Source organism: Momordica charantia (genome assembly GCF_013281855.1).
Source record: "Momordica charantia cultivar OHB3-1 chromosome 3 unlocalized genomic scaffold, Mcharantia_2.0 BLBB01000003.1, whole genome shotgun sequence".
NCBI lineage: Eukaryota > Viridiplantae > Streptophyta > Magnoliopsida > Cucurbitales > Cucurbitaceae > Momordica > Momordica charantia.
Genome location: NW_028275161.1, coordinates 2,639,467 through 2,665,961, shown reverse-complemented (window position 1 = coordinate 2,665,961; position 26,495 = coordinate 2,639,467). Strand labels below are relative to the sequence as shown.

The following is a 26,495-nucleotide window of genomic DNA, read 5'->3' as shown; positions in this document are numbered from 1 at the left end:
AAATCGATATTTCCATCCACGTGACTCGACTATAACAAGAAAAATGTGATCTCTACCCTTAATTTGACCTCATCCTCCAGAAGTTTTTATTTATATTGAATATAATATAAATTTGGCCTCTCTCTGTAAAATATTACAACTTGTATTTAAATTTAAAGAGTAGTTATGAGAGTTAATAAATTAATTTCATTAGTTATAATTGGGGGTCAAATATGGATACTTTTAGTATAAAAAAAAAGAGAGAAAAATAACAATGAACGTATAAATCTAAAAATAAACAGAAAGGAAGACAATAGAGACAATAGGGAGCTTCACCAAAAAATAAAACAAAATAAAACAACAGCCACTTTTTATTGGGAGTTATTTTTTTTAATAAATAAATCTCATTTTTTCTTAAAATAAAATACAAGATTAACGAAGGTATGGCTAAATGAATGATTTGTTGTCTATGATTTTAATTTGGTTTTTGTGTCTCAACAAGTTTTAAGTTGGTCCTTAAGATTTAGGCTTAATTTCAAAAAATTCTTCTTTCCTTGAGTTCATGCATGTTTTTATAGGTTTTAATATAACGGGTTTGTCTGAAAATATACGTATCCATATTTATATATTACTGTCCTTTGTCCCGCTTCGATTAGTATAGATGTGATCCAAGCTGGTTCAAGTGCTTGAATAGCGTATATAGCAAAGGAAATTGTCTCAATAAGATATTACTTTCCTTCTTCCTCTATGATGTTTAAAAAGTTTAGTTCTTTTGAGGTTATAGTTGATGGTTGTTTCTCAATTTCACCTCTACCGCAGTACCAAACATGAGAGTTTCTCCTCATTCAACTCCTCGTGAATGTAATGATTCAAAAAACTATACATGTATTTACTGAATAATAGATTGAATCATGAGATTCTTTGAAATGTCATTTAATCGATTAGACATTTGTATATCCTCTTTTAATTTTGATTTTTGGTATGTTGTGTTGTAAAAGGATGTAATCTCATCCTAAAATATTAAACTATGTTGGATAAACTTGATTTATAAATTTAAAAATGATTTATGGATTGTAATGACGAGTTAAACAAGTAAATTAGTTTAGGAGTATGTAATTTTAATGGTAGTGAGAAAAAAAGGTAAAGAGACGGCACAACGGCGTTTTTAACGTGGTTCGACTTTCCAATCTAGTCCACAAGGCTACGCCCAGAGAGAATAAGATTAGAAATCAAATATTAGTACACAAATATTAGTACAATTTAACATCAAAATTGACTTAGGCATAAAAGAATTATGTTCTTAAATCATGAAGTAATTATTGATCGACTTCTCTTTCAATTGAATATTTCAAAACACAAGTTTTTCTTGTGTTTCAACCACCGTTTGAACTCTCTTCAGTAATAGATGTGTTTTCTTCCCAAACACATGATATTATGCCAAGAACATGTCTAGAATAATTTAGAGAGATTCTTGGTTCACCAATATAATTTCATATGCTCCAAAGCCACCCTATAAATTGATAAAAGGATTGAAATAAAAAGGAAGTTAAAATCAAATTAAACCATAATTCTCTAAATTAAATAAAAATAATTAATTCTAAAGACTTTCCAAATAGATAATATGACCTTTGGATACACTCAAGAGCTTAAATACAAATTTAAATTAAAATAAACATACAAATACTTCATTCAAATAAAAAAACAAATAAAGAAAATAAAAAAAGAAGTCAATGCGAACACAACTAAGTGGATAAGATGCTTTAATACAATCTTAAAGGTTGATGATTCAATCCCCACCCTTCAATTGTTGAACTAAAAAAAAGAACTTAAATGTTTTACCAAAAATGTCAATAAGTTAAGTTACGTTTGGTTGGTGATCAGAAAACAAGGGATTCAATGAAAAATAAAATTATATTTTTTTGTTTTCAGTTTTTTTTAGATGTGTGTTTGGTAGCAGATTTCAAAATTGAAATTGAATTTAAAAAATTCTTCAACATGTTTTTAGCAAAATATTTATAAAAGTTACCGACAAAACATCTAGCCTAATCTAAAATAATATAAATTAATTTATTAATATTTTTATTTTAAATTATGTACAATTATTCTTTTAAAATATTGTATAATTTATAATATATTATATTTTACATATTTGAATTTTAACACCAACGAAAGTTTATAATATAAAATAATATATTTATCAAAGTTTTTATTATTTTTTTAATGTAATTATATATTTTAAAATTTTAAATTCAAAATATGAAAATAAAAATTGTTTTTAGAATTTTCATTTTGGATACAGAATTCGCAAATATTCCATTGAATTTAGTTTTGGGCTTTGTAGAAGTGGGCTGGAAGTGGCAATATTCAGCAATCAGCACAAGAGCTGGCATCTCTCTGCTGTTGCCTCTTCTCTCTTCTTCGCTCTAACCAGTAGCCAGTGATGATGTTGCTTGATTTTCCATGACCCAACTGTTTTTCCTTCTTCCCTCATCAACAATGGCTGCCTCTTCAGTGTTATTTCATCCCTCTACCAACGTTCGCGGTCTTTCTGTTGTAGATGGGCGCAAAGTTCCATTCAAGCATTTCGACAAACAGGTGAAGTGCCGTTTGATGGGCTACAATTCTCCCCTCCATCATAGGCTTAGTCCCTTGATAAATCGTTGGAATGGTTCTGCTAATTCGTCTGCAATGCCATCATTCCCAAGAACGACGACAACCCGTCCGTTCTCATCGCCCAAGTGCTCACCTTCTGATGTAGTTAGCTCAGAAGCCCAGAACCCATTTCTTAAACCCTTTAGAAATGTGTCGTTTGATTCAGTTCAAGGTACCCTCTCTCGAATAACCCCTTTTGATGTCGTCAAGTGGTCTGGGGTTTTGTCGATTTCAATTGCAGCCACGAAATGGACTTTGAATTTGTTTATCAACCCCTTCTTCTGGATGTATTTCAGCTGGACTTGGTTGTTCTGGCCCTGGGTTGTGGCTATTTCGATGGCCTTCTATGGATTCTATTGCTTGAGGAAGCACCTGCTTGGGGAAGCCAACATATTCGAGCAACTTGCTGTTGTTACTTCTCTATTCACTTGGCTCACCCTTGTCCCGCCTGCCCATTTCAATGGATTCCTTGAAGGGTGGCCTTTCGTGTTCTTCTTGGTCTACCACTACTTCTTCTTCTTCAATGTTAGCATTCGAAAAAGGTTATACGGAGATTACTTTGCTCGTCCTCACGACCCCAAGTGGGATCTGAACATGTCTAATTTGTATCGCTTACTGTTCTCTGTGGGTGTCATGGCCGGCCATTGGCTTGCTGCGTTTGAAGGACCAGAGCTTCATCAAGTTCCAGGCGGGTGGAGCAATGTGGGCATATGGGTTTTGATAGTGCTAACTCTTCTAACGCACTACAATTCCTCATTGTATCTTGCCAAGTATTCGGAGAAGGTGGTGGTGCCTACCGCTGTTGTGCAGTTTGGACCCTATAGGTGGGTTCGCCATCCAATATATGCGTCCACAATGCTGCTTTTTGCCACTTACTGCGCTGCCCTTCGTGCGCCTGTGAGCATGCTTTTTATAGTGGCAGTTTGTTCACTATATTATGACCAGAAAGCAAAAGCGGAGGAAGCCTTGATGGTTGAAACCTTTGGAGAGGGGTATGTAGAATATGCAAACAAAGTTAGGTACAAGTTTATTCCGTTTGTTTATTAGTTTATTCATACTCTCAGTCGATTCTCAATTTTTGCACCTGAGCTTGATTTAGATTTGAAAAGTGACGGACTGTGAATGAAATCCAGCATTGTTCATCATTGTTTACACTGTTGGAATATCAATGTGAATTCAATTATCAATTGGTTTCTCTTCCCTCCACTCCCCCACCTCCACGCAATAGTTATACCGACCTGTTCAACACTGTTGTTCGATTATGCTCTTGTAGGAGGAGCATTAGATTTCATGGTAGCATATGTTATACTAAGATCTCAATGGTAACTTCATCATGTTAAATTAGATATGATGAAAACTTTTCAAATCTGTTATGCATGTGTTATTTTCCTTCCCCTAATAGCATCTTACTTTAGTGTGCTTGTCATCAATATGGGGTAATAGCTTTTTCCTTCCGGTTCTTATCTATTATATTTGCTCGAAATGGAAGAAGTTCAATACGACTTATCTTAATCAACATAGTGATAACATCTGATGGTGAAGATGATAGCAAGTTGACCCATTTGCAGAAATTTCTGGTTCGCTGTTGTAGATCTCTAAAGAAGTGTACTACTATTTGTTTTTTGTGTTGCAAGTCCTTTATATTAGAGTTAATACTTCGGATCGGGTTATGAAGAGGTCGTATTTGTTGATAGGACCGCAGTGTTGTATCCTTTGTAAGAGGGCGGCGGAGGATCTCGATCACATCCTTTGGAGATGCCATTTTGCCCACTTGGCCTAGGACATGTTTTTTTTGTTGTGTTTGGTTTCAGCCTTACTCGTCCTTGAGATAGTAGTGCCCTGGTGGAGGAGCTGCTCTCTTTTTCACTCTTTCATTATAAGGAGCGTTTTCTTGGCTTGCTGGGGTTTGTGGATGGAGAGAAACAATGGAATTTTTAGAACGGTGGAAAGATCTTGGGAGGAGGTTTGATCTCTTGTTAGATTTCATGTTTCTCTTTGAGCCTCGGTGGTTGGCTCTTGTAATTATCCATGAGGTCTTATTTTGCTAGATTAGAGCCCCTTTGTGGTTTAGTTTGACTCCCCTCACTAGGACTATCTTTTTGTATGCCCCTTTGTATTCCTTCACTTTTATCTCAATGAAAGCTTGGTACCTTTTCAAAAATAACATTAGAACCAGGGGACCTAATAAGTAGCCTCACAGAAACCATAATGGAGAAGTTTTTCTAAGACTTGGTTCAACAGTTATTTTCCTACTAAACTTATTTCACCAAGTAATCAGAAACAGAAATTTCCTTAGAAGATATCTCCAAAAATCCCTCTTTCAATCTGGTGTTGCAACACCTAGTTTAATGAACGTTCTCTTTGGAGATTCACATCTTCCGGACTCACTAATGAAATAGTTGCTGAAGTTCAAAGTTCAAACTTGACCTTTTTGAGACTTGCAAGTCTAATTTATTTAAGCTTCATGTTAGATGAGTCGTTATTCAAGCATCTCCTTTTGGGGATGGAGGCATGTGGGATAAGAACTATCAAACAGAAAACAACCAACTGTATTAGGTTCCATAGTTGAGAGCTATTAGTCCTGCTTCACTCTAATTTTCTTCTAAGAATCACTGCAGCCAACAACCTTGCTGCATTTGCATTCATGTGCTTTACTCTTCCGGTGATCGCGAAGAAGTTTAATGATTTATGCTCCCTCGTGTAGTTCTTATAGTTTAGTCAAGATCTTGGGACTTGGACACCTTGATGTGGTAGTTTAGCTTTTTTCCATAGTCGAAGTCTAGTGTTTGTAATTTTAGGCATCAGAGTGTAGGAAGTCTATGATGTTCTCCTTTATGGACTTTCTCTATCTTAAATTCTTCTTAATGACTCTTGAGCCAACCTTTCTGGACTCCAACGTTCAAGGAAGTATTCTCTTAACTCCCTTTGCATGTGTCCAAAGAATCAGTACTTGGCTTTCTTGTACATGCCATGCCGCATCGTTGTGATGGAAATCATGACTTTGCATTACCCCTCAAATAGAAGCTTGTTGTGTTTGATCGCTCACATGGTAGAAGCTTTCCAACTCTAAAACGTGCCTCCATTTCACAAAGGAACGTTCCACAAAGTTTGGATCTTCTTATATTCATACCCCATCACGCTGGTTCTATACATTCTCTCCCTCAGAGAAACATATTTTCTCGTCAATGCCTCTTGGGTCGCCCATTGGGATCTTTAATGGACTTCATTTCCTTTGACAAGGTATCCCTCAAACAATTCAATAGACCACAAACAACCCAAACACACAATTGAGCTCTGGTAGAAGAAATTTTGCCTCCCAGACACCTCACTTGGCTCACTATGGCTTCTATTAAGAAATCGACATAATAAGATTAAAAATAGAAGTTGAACACAATGGCTTAAAAAAATACTGCTACAAAAAGTTTGGAACTATAAAATCAACCACCCTATGAGATAAAAAAAAGTTGACAGCAAAATGGGAAAATCCATTGAAAAAATGAACCTCTAGGATTCAGCCTTCAGCTTTGCAAGCTCTTGCCTAAGCAGTCCAACCCTCTTAATCTTAGCCAACATATAAGCTTGAACCTGTCGAAGTCATTGAGTGATGCTCTTCTCTTCCTAACAATCAGTTTGATTGTTATCTGCCCCAAGAGCTATTCTCCCATTTCTTCTAAACATCCCCAGCTTTCATAGCTTCAATCAGCTCCTTCTTCTTTGGGACTCTCTTGATATCAATTTTAAAATCAGTTAGGGAAACCGCTCCATGTCAGGGGCATCAACCTGTTCTAATCAATGAAATCGACGATGACTACAAGCTTTCGATAGTCTTCACTGTAATTGATGAGAACCACCCTCTTGATGTCGATATACTTTTTCAACGGTATTCTCACAGCTCTCACTATGGCTTCTATTGCAACACACTTTAGTGTGTTTCGATGAATTCTATCATCAATTGCTACAATGGAAGATTAAGATGTCGCAACAACTTTGGTTGTTGGGAACAAAACATTAGAATGGTCTGACAGTGCCCCATTCAACCATGTCGAATAAAATAATTCTATTTTGGTGGTGTCTAAGTAGACTGCTCAAGAAATTACTAGACTGTCTCCATGAATTCTCCACTGGAAGTTGTGTGCTTACCCACTAGAAAAGGCAACAATCGGTAAAGTAACCGAGTCTTAGTAGAAATGTGCTTATGTTGCATTACTACATGCATTAACTAACTACAAGCTACCAAGCTTTCAAGACGTTTGAAACTCTTGCCAAATGAATATGAGCATAGCTCAACGGTTATAATATTTCTACTTCCTTCAAAAAGTTATTAATTCAAACCCCCATCCCAGTGGTGTTCTTTAAAAGAAAATAAAAATGTTCTTAGAGGAGCTGATCTACCGAAGAGATTGGTGAAGTGGACTGATTACACTGGGTAAATGGAGGGGGTGGCTTGCCATATGGAAGGTGGAATGGTATGTAATCTTGATGGAGAAATGGGCAGAGGTATTATACCATTACTCTGCGCAAAACATTCAATTTTCCTCTGTTCTCAGTTTATTGGATGAAAAACAACGTATGTAAGTTGCTATACACCTATTAATTATCTCAAACGTAAGTTTCTATACAGTATAAACCTATTATCTACCTCAGATTCGCCATCCATATGAGGATTTTTTTAAGATAATAAACAATTTTCATTTGAACTAGAATGCATAAGTGCATCCAACAAAATGGGCAAACTAAAACTACCTGCTAAGAGGAATCCAGATTTCAAACCTACAGAAAGGGCTCGAATCCAAAAGAATAACACCTAACTGATGATTTCAAAAGACCTTAGAAATAGAAGTCCAAAAAATAGGTATTAGATTTTGCCCCAAACCTCCCCTCAAGACCTCTCGGCCCCTCTAAAAACTCTAGTATTTCTCTCCAATCAAATATCCCACAGAATAGTGAAAAGCAGGAGTGCCAAAGAACATTTCTTTTATCCCGAACAGAGGATAAGACAACACCTCCACCAATGCTCGACAATTTGTACTAAGAACCAAAGAAACCCCAGAAGAATTCGAAACACGCGTCCAAATTGACTCGGCAAATTGATAGCTCCAAAGGATGTGGTCAAGGTCCCTCAACATGATTCTGCAAAGGAAACACCACTAGGCCCCAAACAAAAGGGAGAGTGCCTCTGAAGATGATCCAAAGTAACTTGCCCTATACCATTGGTTAATGGGCGAGTTTTCAAAACTTGGAGGATCCAAAACTCGGGTGAGGTCAAAGAAACCTTGCCCATTTTTATCAAACTCGCCCTAAACCATTGGTTCACGGGCGAGTTTGATAGATTGGAACCAAAAAACCCGAGCGAGTAACCCATAAAACTTGCCTGGCGTTTTGATAAAATTTATCTACAAATTTTATACTCACCAACTTTTACCTACCAAGTTAATACCTTTTACCTACTGACTTGTACTTATCATTATTATTTCATAAGACAAAAACTAATTCCAAAACTTTTGTTCTCCGGAGCAAAATTGAACTTAGTCTTTTCTTAGAATCTAGAATCTCACACCCCTTCCAGGTTTTCACCCTCCAAAGAAACCCACGTTTTCAATGTGTAGATATTTTGAACGTTCATACTTTTAAGATTGAATAGATTTCGTTCTTTTCAACAGTTGAACAAGGTAGCTTCTATATTCTTTTACAACCCAAGTTTTTTTTAAACTGTCATTTTTCTTTCTTCATTTGGGTTATGGACTACAATAACTCGGGAAAAACTCATACTAAACTCGTTCGAGTGAAATTTTTTTTAACATAATATGAACTTCTAAAATAATGAAAAGAAAATACAAAGTTAAAAAGATACAAACTCCTGGAAGGAGTGAAAGAGAGCAACACAAAAAATTATAAACAAAACAACCAAAAGATGTGAAAATTAAAAGAAATAGAAGATACAAGATTGTGACAGTAATAGTTTGGTTCATCATTGCCTAAGCTGCATGGGACAACATTGTCGATCAACGTGATTACTGATGTGGTGAAACACCCTAGAATGGGGGAGGAATGGGAATTGATGGGACAAAAGATGGTACGTTTGGCCCGGGATAATATGGAAAGGAAGGAAATACTTGAGTTTGTGGATAGGAGGGTTTATGTATTACTGCTGCTACCTTGAAGTTTACAGTATCATGGCTGAATGACACAGATGCTCTTCCATACTTTGGCTTGCCAGAAACTCACAATGCCCGTAATGCATTTGATGGGCTGTCATGGATACATTTTCTGGCTGCATCCTTATTTGGTGATATCCCAAATGCAAGTTTAACTTAGACAAAATAGTTAATCTATCACTAGAATAGGAAACTTATATCGTACTATTTCCCTGTTCAAAACTCGGTAGCCAAAATTGCCAGGCGTCACAAACTTTCACACAACAAGTCACTCAATGTCATTTTTCTGAGCATGAAGATTCATGTATGGTTGTAGATGCATATTGATCGATGAGCATTCATCCTAAAGCACTATAGAGTGGTCACCAGGGCATTCCAGGTGAAAATCCCGATAACATGGAAAAAGCCTCTGCATATCTTCCAATAACCTCCCAGCCCACCTTCTGTATATGACCATCTCAGCTTGGATCACCATCAGTGCTTCGAATTCCAACATTGCTCCTTGCCCTCCGTTGGAGCACTATCACTTATTCAGTACCTTCCTGTCACCTAAGATCTTCAACCATTGCATTCGTAAGATGACGTTACAGGTTTCCAACTCCAATAATAAGAAATCTTCAATCATCTCCATGTTTAAGAGTTCTAATGTTACCCCGTTTCCGGATTCTGAGTTATAAAGTTGTGTCATCATCACCCCTCAATCTATCATCACAATGAGTCAACAGTTACTCATTGATCCCGTCTTTATTGCATAAGGTGAAGTGACCCCAACTACTGAATTCAAAAGAGCCCTGCAACTTCCAGCAACTCCTCTTCCATTCCAACTTATTCTCCCTCCAACTCATCTCTTCCTAAATTTCCTCTTAAACTAAAGGATCCTTTGCTTCTTATTCTTACAGCGATGGCCAACTCAAATTTTCTCCTCACAACCAATAGAGCCCTTTCTTCTTCCTTTCTAGTTTAGCATCTTTCAACCTTTTGTAAGAATGTCCTTCGATTGGGAGCAGGAAAACATGGTCGCTTCTATCCTTCCCCTCCCCTCTGAGGTGCTAATGGCTTAGTTGCCATGTATTGCGTTGTGTTGATTCTGGCATCATTGTGGACCCATAGGTATAGTCTAACATTTGAAGTACTTTGATATAAAAGGTTTTCCCTTGCCGCAAGAGTGAATTGTTTTTTTTCTTATATATAAATAAGAAACGAGAGTAAGATTAAATATATAAAAAAAATGGAGCCCAAACAACCTAAGGGCTGGGGATGAGAAAACCCCCTCCCAGCACAACTAGTACAGAATTGCTTTCCAATTGGGAGAAATCATCGAGAAGCTATAATTACAAAGAAATGGTTGTGGTTAAGACACCACAAGAAGACCTCAAGAGTGAATTACAATGTTCAACTAACTAAACCCACTTCCATTATCGACTCAACCCTACTAGTTTTAGCATTCGGACTTCTGCCCTGCTCTTGGGTTTAGATTGGTTACAAAATTTCCAACATCACATTGAGTATGTTCGGTAATGAAGCTACCAAAATTTTTAAAGCTATTGTTTGCGTCCCTCAAACTTTATTCTTGAGGTTGTACTGGAAATCTCTCATTCCTTTCATACGAAGATTATAATTTGGCCAATGTACAATAAGAGCAATTTGAACTCTGCCCACAATTTGAAAGGGCACCTGATTAATCTTAAAATACTAGCTGTCGACTTGAAACCATGCTAGTGATTTGCTTGCCATGCATATAACAGTGTCCATGATCTCCTTCTTTGGAATTTTTTTTGAGATGCCTTCTTTGACACCTGATTAATCTTAAAATACTAGCTTTAGCTCCCTCTTGGAGCTCCAAGTTGTCCGAGGCTATTCCATTCAGTGTTGTCAATACTAATTTCTTCACCTGAAGCGCACTCACCTTGTTTCCTTCTCTCAGCAACTCACTAGACTTCCCAACCTCACCTTCTTCCAGCGCTTGATCAAAAGACACTATCCCCTGGTTGGCTTGCACCATCATTTTGATGAATGTCTTCTCCATTTTTTCCTGCTTTCATAGTAAATGACTCATGAATTTCACCAATGCTGTATGTGTCATTTTTCTCCATTCATCAAAGTCTCTGCAATCATCCTTCTCCTTAACACATCCAAGATATAGAATTTTTACCAAAGTGTTTGAGTTTCTAGAAACACACTTATATTTGTATTACTAAATGTAGAATTTTTACCAAAGTGTTTGAGTTTCTAGAAACGCACTTATATTTGTATTACTAAATGCAACTATGAACTATAAGTTTCCAACTACCGAATTTTCAAGAGGTTTATGAATGTGGCTCTGTAGCCAATTATTACTAAACCATTGCTTAGCTCTTTTCTACTTCACACTCTTCCATCTCTTTGTAGTAACAGACCTTTTTATTTTTCCCTTTTTTCCTTGTACTACAAAATAACTTGATGGTTCACATCCTTTCTACTCGCCCTTCTTGTGACTAACTCTTACTCGAGGGCCTCCCTTGCCTTCTTCATGTCTAAGTAAAACAGAACGGTGTTCGGAGCTCCTATCATGATGATAGTAATATGGTACTTGAGACTGAGAACCTTTTTGATCATGTAAAATGTTACCGTCCATGCTGAGCGTCCGTAAACTTTGTGATATTTCTCTAAAAAATTACTCAGTTTACTTTAGTATATTCTACAATCCATTGACTTAGGCCTTAGAGCTTATTTTTTGCCAATACTTCTATAGTGTCGTTTTGATTCTCAAGATTGATTTGGATTCAAAGTGAGTATAGATTTAGGACATGTTTAGGAGTGATTTTGACAGTGCTACAATCACTTTCACTCATACCAAAGTCACTTCCATTTTAAAATAAACATGTTTGACAATGATTTTTTAGTAATTTTGAAAAAGTCTATAATCACTTTAAGGGATTCCTGGTCAATCACTTGGGAGGTAATTCCCCAAGTGATTTTTGGTAAAAAATTATTAGGAAATTAGTTCTTAAAACGGTTATTGTTCTAAATTTCAAATTTGTCTTTCTATTTCACCTTATCTTCACATTAAATTTTGAGAAAATTTATTTTTGTCCTTTCTAAAATTTTTGTCTCTCGAACTTTATTTATCTTTAATTTTATCTGTTCTGTCTAAACTTTTTCTCTAAAACTCATTTCTCTCTAAATTTTTAGTCCTCATCTCTTTCTAAGTTTGTTTTTCTCTCTAAAATTTCTTTCCCTAAGATTCATGTTCCTCACTTTTTTCTCTCTAAAACCTTTGTCAAATTCTCTCTTTAAACTTCATATAATAATCATTCAAAATCATTTTTTATTATATGAAAATCACTTGAAAAGTTGTGTAACTAAACATTAAATAATTATATGAAAATCACTTTCACAAATCACTTGTCATTAAATCGCGTTGGTTAAAATCACTCCTAAAATCATACCAAAACATGCCATTCCACATGTAGCTACCAAATGGGTTCAAACGAATCAAACCCACCCTCTACCACAACGCTTAATCCTAAAGTAATATGTTTCTATTTGTTTGCATTGGGTAGAACTCAAGGAATATTCATAATCCCTCTTTCGTCCAGTTGAACTCACTACTATATTTGTAAGCAAGAAGATAATTAGAAGTACTCTATTTGTTAGCATTGGGTAGAACTCAAGACTGCTCGCTCTTGGACATTTGGAAAGATTTTGGATCTGTCGTACTCTTTATTGTTTGTCACTATTTTTCTCTTTTCTCCATAGAAATCCATTGTACAGCATGTATGTTAGATTTTGAATCATTATGTTCCGTACAATGAATTCTGGACTTTTGATTTATAATTGTATGCTGTATGATTGTATGCACAAACACATGCATGTGCATCTCTAAGCTAAGCTTTAGCAAGAATTTTGATGCCAAGGGGGGCTGAGGAATCTCTTATTGACCATTTCGTGGTATGTGGAGAAATCATTACTCCCCTTGACTTTGTTTATTGTTGCTTCTGCTGAGGAATCTTGTATATATTATGTTCATAGAATTCTATTTATGATTGCACGCATGCACGTGCATGTTTGAACTTTAACAAGAATATTTCATGCTTCTGCAACATTGTTTCTCTAGGAAGTGCCATTGTCAGAAATTGGTGAGTCTGATAAATTGGCTAACTTATAGAAATTTATTAGCCGATACTTTTAGGAGGATTTATTTTGGCTATGTATGGGAGTGCTTTTAGTATGACTAAAAACAATTTTGGCCGTAGCCAAAAGCACTCCCCATTCAAAATTATAATGCTTGGACGTAACTTAAAATATTTTTTGAAAAAAGTCAAAACACTTAAATTTCTTTATGGAAAAGCACGTATAGAGTTCTTTCAGCCCAAATACTTTCTCGAGAAGCACTTCGCAGTTTAAAAAATAAAGGTTTTTTTTCTTATATATATATATTTTTTAATGTTTGAGTGTCTAGGCCAACTTGCATGTCCCTTGATTAATCTTACAAGATAACTATTTTGCCCCTATTATGTGAAGAAAGCTCGTACGATCCATTCCCTAGATAGGTGGCCACCAAGGATTGAATCGATTCCCTCTCAGCGCTTAACCATTAGACTACTTTAAAGTGGTTTCAAAGTGATTTGCTAGAAAATGCTTTTTATTAAAGTGCTCATAGTTGAAGTACTTTTGTTAAAAACACTCCCCAATACATCTTTTCTATTTCTATGCAGAGTGTTAAAAGATGATTAAAAATATTGACAACAAGCATTGTTCATGAATCTCATTATTTTACCCGCTGATTTTATCATTTGTATCTTACTTGGAAAATGAAAATAGCTAACTATTTTTGAACTATCAAAATCTTGTTTACATGGTATGATAATCTTTTCTCCTGTTTAATCAAAAGGTGTTGAGGTCCTTCAATGAGTCTAAATCAATTCTATTTTGCTGCTAAGTCGTTCAAGCTGTTTGTGGTGGCAAAGATCAGAGGAGAGTTCAATGCTTTTGGCACAGACAGGATATATTCTCTGTGATTTAATGCTTTTGGCAGGTTCATTTATCCCTCGTCCCATAGGACAGTGACCTACCATTTTATCAAATGCTTTGAAGCATATCACTGCTAAAACTCAGTAGAATCACTTCAGATTCTACTAAAACTTAGTGATTTGATTAGCAAGTTGGGGACTCTGATACAGTAGGCCCTAACACCATAATGATAAAGAAAAGATGGGCTATTGAATCCACTGACTTTTGGGAGTAAAGGAAAATATCAGCCCCATCTTTGATTTGCTCCACATATTTGCAATGTGCAAGTCACTGTGAGCACCTCTTAATATTGAGACTCGGTGTTCGAGTAGCAGCCGAGCAAAATCTCCATCGATTGTCCTTTCAATCCTTGCTCGAATTCATACCTTATCAACACAACATTGATGATTGGTTATGTTTTTTCTGGCTATTGTTCATTGCTAGGTGACGTCCTCATCATCTGCCTCCTCTTCTGACTTTTGTTTCTTACATTAAATCAAATCAAAGTTATCTGTTCCTGTGTGCTTCCTGTTATTGTCATTTAGGAAACATTATGACCAAAGAAAGGTCTCAGATGCTTAAAAAGAAGTGTGTCAATTTGGGTTTTCTATCTTTCGGAAATTGAAATTATTTGTCGTAGCGGTTTCGAATCTTCAACGTAAAAGTTAAAGTTCTCTGTTCATTTCAATTGACATTGCCATATCTTTGTACAATGGAGATTTATGCTCTGCAAGATTGTGTGTACTGTTAGATTCACTATTGTCAAGGATCAGATGTTCAATCATTTCAGAATCCAAAAGTTTGTTGCTGCTGCTGCCTCTGCCACTGCCACTGCCACTGCCATTGCTGGCTTTTCAATGAATGAATGATGCACAAGTCACATGACATTTTCAGATTTCCTTGAGGTTATAATTTCTTTGTAGGGGCCATTGCAACTCAGCCTTCATTTTTTGACCACTGCATCAAATTATTGTACTATGTCTAACGTTTTAGCAAAACTGTATGTCCTGTAATCAACTCGACTCGACAAAGTTCAATCATCCGAACAACAATACGTTTCAAATTATTTAAGCTAAATATGTTATCTGTCCTTGATCCACATGCCCTTTTGTCATGCTTTATAGAGCTGTGGTTTGTATTAGATGAGTTTCTTGTCCATATGATTCCAAGGACGAACAATTAAAATAACAAACGGCTCTTTAGTTCTGTCATACTTTATAGTTTGGTTAAAAATGTCAAAATATCCTTGTTATTTGACGTTAATAGTTTAAAAACTCATCTTTCTCTGCCACATCTAAAGAAAACATACAACATAACAAATACTATTCAATCTAAAATCTAGTAAGAACAAGGAACGTTTTTAAGATATCAACGAAACCATATACATCATAATGTTAAACCTGTCGAAGGGTCTAGATCGAAACCTTCAAAACTATGTTGAAACCAAATGGCAACAAAGAGAAATGGTTTTGTAGGGCAATGTGAGAGAGTTGAACCTTACCAGAAGAGAGATAAAATGGAAGAAAGTGGGAGGACCAAAATCAAACACCATCTTAAACACCAAGTTGATGGTCAAACGTTGGCTCCCTCCCCTCAATTTCTACCAGTGCAATTGACATTAATGACAGATGTTCCAAAAAGATAAAGAAAAGAAAAAGAAAAAAGAGAAGTCCCTCCCCTCCCATCCACTCCAGTCCTCCACTGTGAAGCTGAATTGGCCATTGTTAATGCCCAAATTCCAGTGCCCTGACACAGCACCAACGTGGAATTCTAGGGTGCACACCGTACTTGATGTTACATGTCTCAAACACAGACAACATTTGGGGTCTTGGTCTTGGTCTTGGTTTTGGGTATTATTAGTGTTATCATTACCTGGTTCCTCCAGCGAGGCTGAGCTTGTCCTTGTCCTTCCACAGGGGGCCTGCATCAACCAAAATGCAAAATGCAAAAGCAAACTTATCCATGATTCTGACCACTCACAATTCATCCTCAAAGCCCTCGAAACTCTCTCGCTCCCTCCCACATTCACACCATTACCAAACCCTTCTTCCCATCTCTTTTTCCTCTTTGAGTATCAACAGATTGAAGTTTGGGTCTCAATGGGAGGCATGACTGCTTTGACAATTATGGCAAACCAGACAAAAGAAAACCCAGTACCAGTAATAAACAAAAGGATTCCCCAATCACAACATTTTGGAAAATGGTTAAAAAGAAGAAAAAAGGACTTGGAGCCTGAAGGGCAGTTGCTTTTCAGTTCTCACCTCCAATTTGTCGTTGAGAACACTGAAAAATTTTTCAAATCCACTCTAGGAAGCAATCTTCCTCTTCCTTGGGATTACTTTTATGGGCAAACCACCCTTTGGCACAGGAAATGGCCCGTACTGTATCCCAGATTCCTCTCCCACCACTTGCCATCTGATTCCCCAATCAAAAACAAACCCAACATTAGGCAAACAGCTAATTAGATTATCTCACTATCAATTCATTCAGTCAGACATTTTCACAAACACTTGGCAGGCAGCACCCAAAAACAATCATAATTCACCGAAACATTTTCACAAACACTTGGCAGGCACCACCCAAAAGCATCATGATTCACTGAAACATTTTCACAAACACTTGGCAGGCGTCACCCAGAAACATCACAATCCAGTTTAGTATTAATCCCCAGAAGAAAGAAAAACATGAGGTGTGAAACGATTAAACGTGTGGATGAAAGAAATGATTTGGTGATGCAGAGAATTATGATTGTTCTTACAGCTGGCTGCATTATTGGCCTGTTTGGTAGCAATGGACCGGCGAAAAATTCAGGTACTATGTAATTTAAGAAGGCCTATTAAATAATATAACGTATCAAAATGTGAGATGTGAGGAGTAGGTACTATCTTAGTATTAGAATTTTTTTTTTCATGAACCAAAATATTGACAGCTGTACTGAACCAAATCTTCGTCACATGGAGAGAAATAGAGAAAGAGACAGATATTTTAAGATCAAATGATTGGGGTTCTGGACAATGGAATCTTCACACATAATTCATCGTTTAATTTAGTATCATTCAAATTATTTTTTTAATCAACAGGCGTTTATCGATCAATACATATTTTTATTGATCACTATCCAATTTTAATAAGAAACGAGAGAAATGTAGAAAAAGATATATTTCACTTTATCAGATTTTCATAAATAGTAACAAAAACGAGTGTTGATTAAATAACTTAAATGAAAATATGTCGTGATAAGTTAGAAAATGAGGAAGACTTGCAAGGGATGAGAGAGTGATTAGAAAATATTTAAAATATTAAAGTTTTTATTCTAATTTACTTTCTAAAAAAGTTCATTTTTAAGAAAGAATAAAAATAAGAAAAAAGAATGTGAAGAGTAAAGAAAGATGAGGTGACATGAAATGGAGGGACAAAGGATATTGGGATGTAATAAAGAATCTGAAAAAAGTTATTTTTAATTAAGGAATTTGATGCATGCATGCCACGTGTACTAATGCATGCAACTAAAAACAATTTTACCTTGTCTTCTCCTAGCTATTAATTTACTAAATCTATATTTCCTTAAAAGAAAAAGTTACAAAATAAGGGGAAAAAAAGAATCAAAAGGGTAATTAAATCCTCCTATATATAAAACTCTCACATAAAATGGGTTAAGAGAGCCTTTTATATTAGAAAAATACTAATTTGGAATTAAGTTTTTGACGCTAGGAGAAAATATAAATAACTGTCAAATATTTAACGGTTGGAAATTTAATATCAACCAGTTAATAAAGAAATATTATTCTTTATAATAGAAATGGGTCCTTTGTAGAGAAAAAGGTGGCCTTTTGTTTTAAGGGCATCCTTCACCGACTCGAGGTGGGAGAGAGCCAGAGAGATTGAGCCCTAGGTTTGACTATCAATAAAAATTTGACAGTTTTTTAAATTTTTGAAAAACAAAAAGGAAAATCAACTTTTTTTTCTATATTTCTCTCTTTTATTTATAAAAAATTAGTAGAGGTTAATAAAAGATGAGTGCTAACCGATAAACATCTAAATATTTCTCTTTTTCGATGAGAGGAGGGGAGGGACGAGAGTTCCATAGGATAGGGAATACTAAGGAGAGGACCGCACACACCCAAAGGAAACATTGAAGAATCCATTATTCCAAGTCAACAAACACTCAAACAAAAAGCCAACTTTTATATGCTTTCTCACTCGATTCAAAACGTGTAAAGTATCATCATCTTTAATTATCTTCAACTTTATCGCATCTAGATTGGAAATATATACCAATCACCGTCGAGCTATGCTCGTTTTGGCCTAATCTAGAGAGTTATGGGTGAGCTAAGAGAGTAACACGAACTTTCAACCAATATGAAAGTCTTATTGAAGTTACCGATATTTTAAAGTGTGTTTGATTGACGATTAGAAAACATAAATTTGAAAATAAGAGATTCAAAGAAAAACATGATTGTATTATCTAATTTTAGTGTTTTCAGATATGTGTTTTGGTAGCAGATTTGAATCTCTCACCTTAAAAAGTTGTTAAACATGTGTAAAATAATAGCAGTAATAAACTAAATATTTAATTTAATCTAAAATAATATTAATTAATTTATTTTTGTAATGAGTTTTGTATAATTATTATTTTCATCACATAATTCAAACACAATTTTAAAAAAGAATCTACCAAACTCTTCAAAGCGCATACCCACTTAATCCAAAAAATACAAAACAAAATTCGGATTACCAATCAAACATCCTTTAACCATCTAAAAACAGGCGTAGAAGATTCTAACTTTTAACCTCCCAGAACAAATTATTAGTGTAAAACCGTAAATTTTATTAAAGTAAGAGTAATTAATTAATGAATAATGATCATGATTATCAGAGAGGCAAGAGTAGAGAGAAGCCATATGATAAAAAATGGAAGAGAGAGAGAGAGACCTGTAAGTAATGGTGAGGTGGTGAAGGAGGACAAGCATTTCAAGCTTAGCCAGCTCACTGCCTGGACAGGAGTGCACTCCATTTCCAAAGGGCAGGTACGTGTTTGGTCTCGGTGGCACCTTTCACCGACGCACGCACACGCACAAACACACAACAACCATAATAAGAGCTGACGTTTTCTATTCAGCTAACTGTAACTAAGTTCTCTTCGAATTTATATAAAAGATGCGGTTTTATAAACAATTTGTGAGGTTTAACCAAATAGAAATAACATAATGACCCACTTTCTGACGTTATTCTACAAACGCATCTTCCTCACGTGATATGACACTCTAGAAAGATTTCGACTTTAGACATCACGATGAACAAAATAACTACATTACATACAACATATATTTTAATTTTTCGAAAACGACATGACTCTCTCTTGGATGAAACATAGAGCCACCAATGACCCTTCTGTTTTATTTTTTGGACCCTCTTGAAAAATTATTTTAACGATCTTGAAAAAGAGGTACACTGATTGATAAGCAGTTAAGTATTTTTTATTAGATGTTTAGGCAGCTCACCTCGAATCTTGAAGGGTCAAATTTCTCGGGATGAGGAAAGAAATCTGCAGAGTGATGAATGGTTCTGAAGAGTGGAAGAACTTTCCATCCTCTTGGGATTAAATACCCTTCAAACTCCACGTCTTCTACTGCTTCCCTAAATGTGAATGACACAACACTTGCTGTTCTTAGGGTTTCTTGTATCACCTGATCAATTGAAAAAAAGAAAAACACCCTCTTTATTTAGTTTCGATGATTCGAAAAGTTTCTAAGTCGTTCTCCAACTTTAAGTAGAATTTTGTCAAATGCAATCCTAAAACTTTTCTTCTTTTTTTCATGCCTACAAACTCGTGATAAATTCTTTAAATAATTTAGACAAAAATTCATTGACTTATTAAATACTTTTTAAGTAAAAAACTAAATAAAAGTGACTTTGAATGTTATATTATTTACCTAGAAATAGCACGTATATGATTTATTAAAAGTTTAAAGACCAAACTTGTAATTTAACCCATCGATTACGTACCCGTGTGGTGGTATATGATTTATTAAAAGTTTAAAGACCAAACTTGTAATTTAACCCATCGATTACGTACCCGTGTGGTGAAGGGCATGCGCCTGGTATCATCCCACGTAAGGTTACGGTTCCCTTGGCAGAGTTTGCGTTGAAAAATCGCCTCCTGCTCCTTCTGAGAATCAGATTAATTAAATTTTCAGATCAAAACATAACACATGAAACCAAACAAAAATTGGTTTGGCTTTGATTTTGGTTTTACCTTAACTGCATCGAGAAGATGGTGATTGTCGTGCAAGTACTTGAGAATCCATGTTAACACACTAGCAGTCGTGTCTTGAGCTGCAAATATTACTCCTATTATATTATCAGCTATTTGTGAATCACTCAGCTTGTTTTTCTCCGCCTCATCTCCGCCGTCGCTACCGCCACCCAATAGCACCCCGAGCAGCCCGCCGCCGTGCTCCTTCCTCCGCCGTCGCTTCTCTATCAGTCTCCCCAATGTCTCACTCAACAACTTCCTTGCCTGCCCCATTCCAACAAAACAAACGTCAAAACACGAATCGAATCGAACCAAATCAACAACCAACTCAGAATTTAGAAAGTGAAAATTTAGGAACAGATTAAATTAAAAGGTAAAAACTTTAAAATCTTAACGAGAGATAAGAGTACAATTGCCCTCCTCCTTCCTTCTTCGCTCGAAAGAAAGTTTTTGTTGGGTTGTTTAGTTACCTTCATAGCTTTGCGAAAAGGAGTTCCGGGGAGATCGATAGGCATTGAATTGTAGCCTTTCTCGAGGCATTGGTAGAGATGTTTGATTCTGTCGATTTCCAATTCTTGTTGTTCTCCAAAAGCCGAGATCATCGCGACATCGAAAGCAAACTGACCAAAGAAACCCCACAAACACAAACGCAATAACACACAATAACAACATAAAATGTAGACACTAAAAATTTGTAAAACTTTGGATTTGTTTACCCTTTTCATTTGGTGCAAGGTGTTGATTTGTTGGGAGTTGTTCCAAGAGGGGAGAAGCCTAAGAACAATGGCCTCAATTTGGGAGACAGATGGTCTGATGGCAGAGGGCAAAAATGAAGCTTGGACCAGCTTCTTAAGGCATGAATGGTAGGAGCCTTGGTGGAAAAACAATGCCTCAGGGCCAATCATTTTCTCTTTGCTTGGTGGATATGTGGGCTTGAAAAGATGAGCCTTGCTCACAAGCACCACTCTTGCTGCCTCTGGGCTTGATATCATCACACATGGACACCCCAATATATGCGTCTTAAAAACGTCCCCGTATCTACAACATTACAAAACATGGTTACCACTGGTTCATCTTAAAGGTCGATGGTTGGTGTGTACGTCGTCTTACCGTTTTTGCCTGACGGAGAAGAAGGAGTTGGGGTTTTGGGTGTAGAGTTTGAAGGTTTCGCCGATGTAAGGCCAGCCCACGGAGCCGGGAGGGAGGAGTTTGTGCCTCGGGTGGCGCCATTGGAGGAGGAGGAGGAGGAAGAAGGAGGAGAATAAGAGAAGAGGAATCATGTGGCTAGAAACTAAAAACAAAGAGGGAGTTTTTGGTTTTGCTTCAAATGTGAGTGAAATGGGAGTTTTAATAGAAAAGTGAAGTGGAGTTAGTTGTAAGACAGGCGTCAGCAATTTTACAATTACACTTTGCTTTCAAACTCAAAGTGCCATTTAAAAATCATGATAGTGAGGGGAGGTCCTCCCCAATGCATGCCTTTTAGCCCCCACCTAACCTATATGTTTTTAAGTGTTTTTTTGCATTCTCAATCCGAGCCTAGTTTATAAAGACGCATTTATTACCGTCTTAAAGTTTGATAGTTCGATCTTCTATTCCTGCAATTATTGTACTAAAAATATCTGTAGAATGTCTTTTTCTGAGATTTAGTCTCTTATTCTTTTAAAAGTCATTTCAATTTAGTTTCTTACATTATTCAATTATATACTTTTTACTAGCGAGTGTTAAAATTGGCTTAGGATCATGATAACTTTACCTAATATGATAGTAGGTCAATTGGCAAAAACTTAGTGGAAGAATGAGACTCTCCTATGTTTCTGCAAGAAATTTATGAGATGAGATCCGAGCGAACTAAGTCGAGAGAGCTTAGCAAGGAGACCTGCAAGCAAAGAAAAGATGCTCCGACGCTCAATTTAGTTACAAAGTCCAAATCTCTAAATAGGTCGGCTTCCGACAGAATTACATACCTACTTGGGTGAAATAAGGGTGTAGTATTTATAGGGATTCGGATGGAAATTCTCTTTGCGAGAATCACGTGGGGATTGCGACATAATCCTGGTGATTATTAACTCCCTTTGAATCACTCCTAGGTATATAAGTGGGGGGGGGGTGTTTGGACCCGAAGCTCAAGCTCACCAAGCTGTAGGACATTGCTACTGTGGTTAAGTTTGGGTTGTTGACCTATGAAAATTCATCATCTGAGGCTAGTTTTAATCTCATCTTCCAAAATTTCTATAGAACTGGTGATGTTTTCCTCTTAGATAGCCTAATCCTTTTTTAAAACTTATGTCAACTCACTAAGTATTCTATGTAGCCTTATTATCAATATAAACATTTATAAAAATATGTTATAAATGTATAGTTCATGTGGTCAATATAAAAATAGCTCACCGATTAAGATATCTCTTAATCTGCTCTTCTTTTGAAGCACGTGAGGTTCAAAGTCTCCACTACACTTCTTTTACTAAAACAAGGTATTACTCCAGAATACTTTTTTATATATAGAAAATAAGAAAGAAATAAATAGGTAGCTATTTAATTGTGAAGAAAATTTAACATACATTACACTGTTCTGGTAATTAATTAAGTTAGATTTAATTCTCACTTATGACAATAAGTTATTATTTCAGTCACATTTTATATTTTTGAAAAACTTATAACTACTCCAATTAAATCTATAATAACTTGCTATTTACTAGTAAGTAGAGAGGAGTTTTCTTCTTTTTTTTTTTAATAAATTAATAGCTGTCAGATTTGTGGGCACCTAAAATTATACATGGATATATAATACATGAACTTAATAAATAAGATGTAAAAAATTATTTCAGTTTCTAATTTGATTTCAAATGTCTAAATTTCAATGTCAATTTGAGCATAGCTTAACGAGTTAAGGTATTTATTTTCGATTAAAAAGACGTGAGTTCGAATCCATATATCCGTAACTAGTTTTTTAGTAGGTCTATATGAGAGTGCCCTCGTTGGGAAAGAAAATTTAACATCTTAACATTACTCCTTTTTTTTCTTTTTCTTTTTTCCCTTGAGTTGAAAGCATTTATAGTAATTAATTAACTTAGATTTAATTCTCATTTATTACAATAAATTATTATCTTAGTCACATTTTATATTTTTGAAAATCTTATAATAATTAGGTTTTTTAGTTCACAAAGTGAAGAGAAGGGATTGAACTTCCGACCTATAGAGAAATAAGGAGAGCAAAATGTCTTAGCTGCTGACCTATGCCCATGTTAATACATAATAATTCGGTCATTCATTAGTAAGTAAAGAAGGTTTTTTCTTTTTTTTTTCTTGAATTAGGTGAAGATTCAAACATTGACCTTTGGTTCGAATATATGCATGTTTTAATCCGTTTAGATTCGAATATATATGTTTTAATCCATTTAGATATGTTCGAGTTGACGAGTAAAGAAAAATTCTTAATTGCACATTTTAGTGCTTACAATTATTTATAAATATAAATAAAATTAGAGTATAACAATATACCTACATAATTTTATTATACATATATGTGTGAACAATCGGATCTTTTTTGAATAAATAATAGAATAAAGACGTGACTAATTTATCATATTAAAATTGAAAAAGAATATTGTTCTATTTTAATTATCTTTTACTTTTATTTTTATGAATCGCTTTAAATTAGGAATAATAAAAATAAGGGGTTTGGTAAAAAAATGATAAAAATAATGAGAGTTTATGTAATTTTTAAAATCAAAATAAGGTAGTGAGTGATATATATGCGAGACAACAAAACTGACATGTAATTTTGAAATTTTAAATCCAAGTAAATGTTCAAATAGATTCACTAATTTTATAATTCACTTAAATTACATAAAAAAAAAAGAAAGAAAAGAAAAGAAAAGAAAAAAAGTGAGGTTTTCACTATTTAAATTTGTATAATTTAAAAGAATATCATAAAATCTAGCTTAAAAACTCCCTTAATTAACAAAAAAATTCTTCAAAATTTGGCAAAATGTGTCTTTAGAGCTTGAATTAAATGATGAAATAGGAGAGAAAACAACACAGGTTATAAACTGTGTGAATAATTGGTCTTAAATAGTCTGTATACGCCAAAATGAAATTTAAAGCTGAAGTTAGATGTGATGATGATAAATGAGAGAGAAAACAATAGAAGTTTTATAACCACGTGAAAAAGTGGCATATCTTAAATAGTTGTGAAAGTCCTTATTGATAGACTAAAGTTGTTCGACTGCTAGTCGTGTTTAGAAATTCGGGTGAATGGAAATAATCATTATGTATCATAATGTTACTTAATGGGAAATTAGTATTATCTAGAAACGAAAATTCTCTCATGCAAGAGCTTGATATGAACTAGGACTCTAATCAGGACATATAGAATTACGAGCTTAGTGAAGAGCCTGTTGAAAAGAGCACGAGATTGAGAACACGTTGAAAAGTTCTCTAGTCCGAGTCAGGGTGGTTGTTTATGATGAGACAATGGTCATTGTTTTACATGTTGTCCAAAGTCAAGTAGTCACAAAGCTAAGAACATTTTACCAAGTTAGAATGTTTTAATTAACATGATCCAGATAGAGAGACGTGCTTTCTACGAAATCTTCTCATTTGAGAGTGATTGAATCATGTGACTTGAATGTCATGTGATAGATGTGTATGGTGATGTCATTGTCCAATATGATATTTTCATTATTTTATGTATTATATTCCAAAATTGTTGATCATATTTATCATCAACTACTTTAGATAAATCATCTTTAAAAAAAATAGAAAATATAAAGTGAATTATTTGTGATGTCAAAATTTCAAAAGATATTGAGGATGGTTGGTGTGCTTAGACCATGTTTTCAATTATTTTAAAATATGCATTTTGTAACAAATTAAAAAATCATATAATTATAATTACTTAAAAAATTACCTTTTGAACTACAAAATCTGAGTAATTATTTTAAATAATGTTTTCAAACAAGAAATTGAATATAAATTAGATATCGTCAAAGTTATAAACACAAGTTTCGTAGAAATGTCAATGCCACAATTTTACGGGAAATGTCGATGAAAATATCAACAAAATATTGACGTCGATGAATATTTCAAAAAAATTATAAAAATCAAGAAATTCATAACAAATAAATAGTTTGCTATTTGAAAATAAATTAAAATTTATTATTATTTTTATATTTGTCAACCATTTAACAATACAATAATTTACCCCATTCGTCAATATCATGAAATTTAATACCTTAATATGGTAAAGTAAAATTTATCAAGATATTTCAATACGAAAGTATAAATATTTCTTCCATCAACTGTTCTATTAGGTCAACATCACATTAAAAATAACGTGGAATCCATGGACACTTAAACATGATTTGTAAAGACAAAATTATAATGGGAACAAAGAGAGTACAACATAGCACATCTGTCAGTAAACTTTCCCAAATTTCTCAAAGGTTAATTCGACACGTGGCTTGTTTCAATTGAGTGGGAACGACAAAGGGATTTCAAAGTCGACGTGTCGACATATTTAGATTTTAATCTTTTAATTATTCTCTGGCCGTCTCCCCCAAACTCGGCCTTCCCCCACTCGCTTTCTACACCCACCGTACTACAATTTTTTCAAATAATATAAATAAAAAAAGAAATTACAAATTTAATGTAAATTACAAAATAAAATTAAAAAAATGTAAATAAAATAATAAAAATCTGAAATAGATTGAATTTCAAAACTATCGACAAAAGTAAGGTAGTAGAGTCAAAGTAAAAAATCGTGTATTGTACACGATTTACATGTGGAAGGTGATGATTTAGTACTGAAATCGTGTACATCGTACACAATTTTCGGTAAATAGTGTACGTTAAGTTCACCCAATTTTTTTTTGTAAAATTTATTAACCATAATAATTTGTCGGCTGAATTCGAAAAAGTATACAAACTTAAATTTGTCGACTAAATTTGGCACGTAAGACGAGCGCACCTTCTCGCAAACTTAAATTTGCTGGTCTACTAGTGCCCTATCGAATGTTTGTGGTTTGAATAAAGTTCTCACATAAAGAGTCCAACTGATGTATATTATGTTCTACTGCAATGTTCTGCATTTCACTGCAAAAAAATTCTACAAAAATTAGCATATAAATTTAAATTAATATCATAATTAATTAATTAAAGAAATGTAATACTCATCGGTCACGACGTTGACGCCACATTGTATGTTGGACAAGTGCATTCGAGAAAAAAAAACAGCAAGTATTATCGAGGAAGAAAAAAGAAAAAAAGAAGGGGGGGGGGGGTGGGGACCTCATGAAGTGAAATTGTGTTCAATGTACATGATTTTAGGGACTTGTAGTAGTAAAATCGTATAAAATGTACACGATTTAGCGAAAATCATGTACAATGCACACGATTTTTGATCGCCCGCGTGGCTCCAAATGCAGGGTTGGAACCACGTCACACAAGACTCGTGTCCATTG

At 34.8% G+C, this 26,495-nt stretch overlaps 2 protein-coding genes and 1 pseudogene across 9 annotated transcripts; 1 reads left to right on the top strand and 2 right to left on the bottom strand.

Annotated features, from left to right (window-relative positions):
• The first annotated feature begins 2,331 nt into the window (after positions 1 to 2,331).
• On the top strand, positions 2,332 to 14,877 carry LOC111022234 (protein C-terminal S-isoprenylcysteine carboxyl O-methyltransferase). Of its 6 annotated transcripts, none has more exons than XM_088121331.1 (2): positions 2,332 to 3,623; positions 14,497 to 14,877. In XM_088121331.1, exons 1-2 carry the CDS (start codon positions 2,440 to 2,442, stop codon positions 14,645 to 14,647), a joined length of 1,335 nt encoding a protein of 444 aa, XP_087977457.1. In that variant the 5' UTR covers positions 2,332 to 2,439; the 3' UTR covers positions 14,648 to 14,877. The 6 variants fall into 6 exon arrangements, with proteins under 6 accessions (XP_087977457.1, XP_087977456.1, XP_087977460.1 ...); XM_088121330.1 differs by having other exon boundaries at positions 2,332 to 3,650; XM_088121334.1 differs by having other exon boundaries at positions 2,333 to 3,623; positions 14,569 to 14,877.
• On the bottom strand, positions 3,971 to 11,400 carry LOC111022243 (large ribosomal subunit protein eL14z pseudogene; annotated as a pseudogene).
• A 240-nt stretch (positions 14,878 to 15,117) lies between the features above and the next one.
• Positions 15,118 to 21,375, bottom strand: CYP707A2 (cytochrome P450, family 707, subfamily A, polypeptide 2). 3 transcript variants are annotated; one of them, XM_088121329.1, is made up of 8 exons: positions 21,145 to 21,375; positions 20,505 to 21,072; positions 20,035 to 20,298; positions 19,855 to 19,947; positions 19,280 to 19,465; positions 18,711 to 18,829; positions 16,040 to 16,193; positions 15,118 to 15,699 (listed from the first exon to the last, which is right to left on the bottom strand). In XM_088121329.1, exons 1-7 carry the CDS (start codon positions 21,312 to 21,314, stop codon positions 16,085 to 16,087), a joined length of 1,509 nt encoding a protein of 502 aa, XP_087977455.1. In that variant the 5' UTR covers positions 21,315 to 21,375; the 3' UTR covers positions 15,118 to 15,699; positions 16,040 to 16,084. The 3 variants fall into 3 exon arrangements, with proteins under 3 accessions (XP_087977455.1, XP_022155105.1, XP_087977454.1); XM_022299413.2 differs by having other exon boundaries at positions 15,118 to 16,193; positions 20,505 to 20,654; positions 20,751 to 21,072; positions 21,145 to 21,369; XM_088121328.1 differs by having other exon boundaries at positions 15,118 to 16,193; positions 21,145 to 21,373.
• Between the last annotated feature and the right edge of the window lie 5,120 nt (positions 21,376 to 26,495).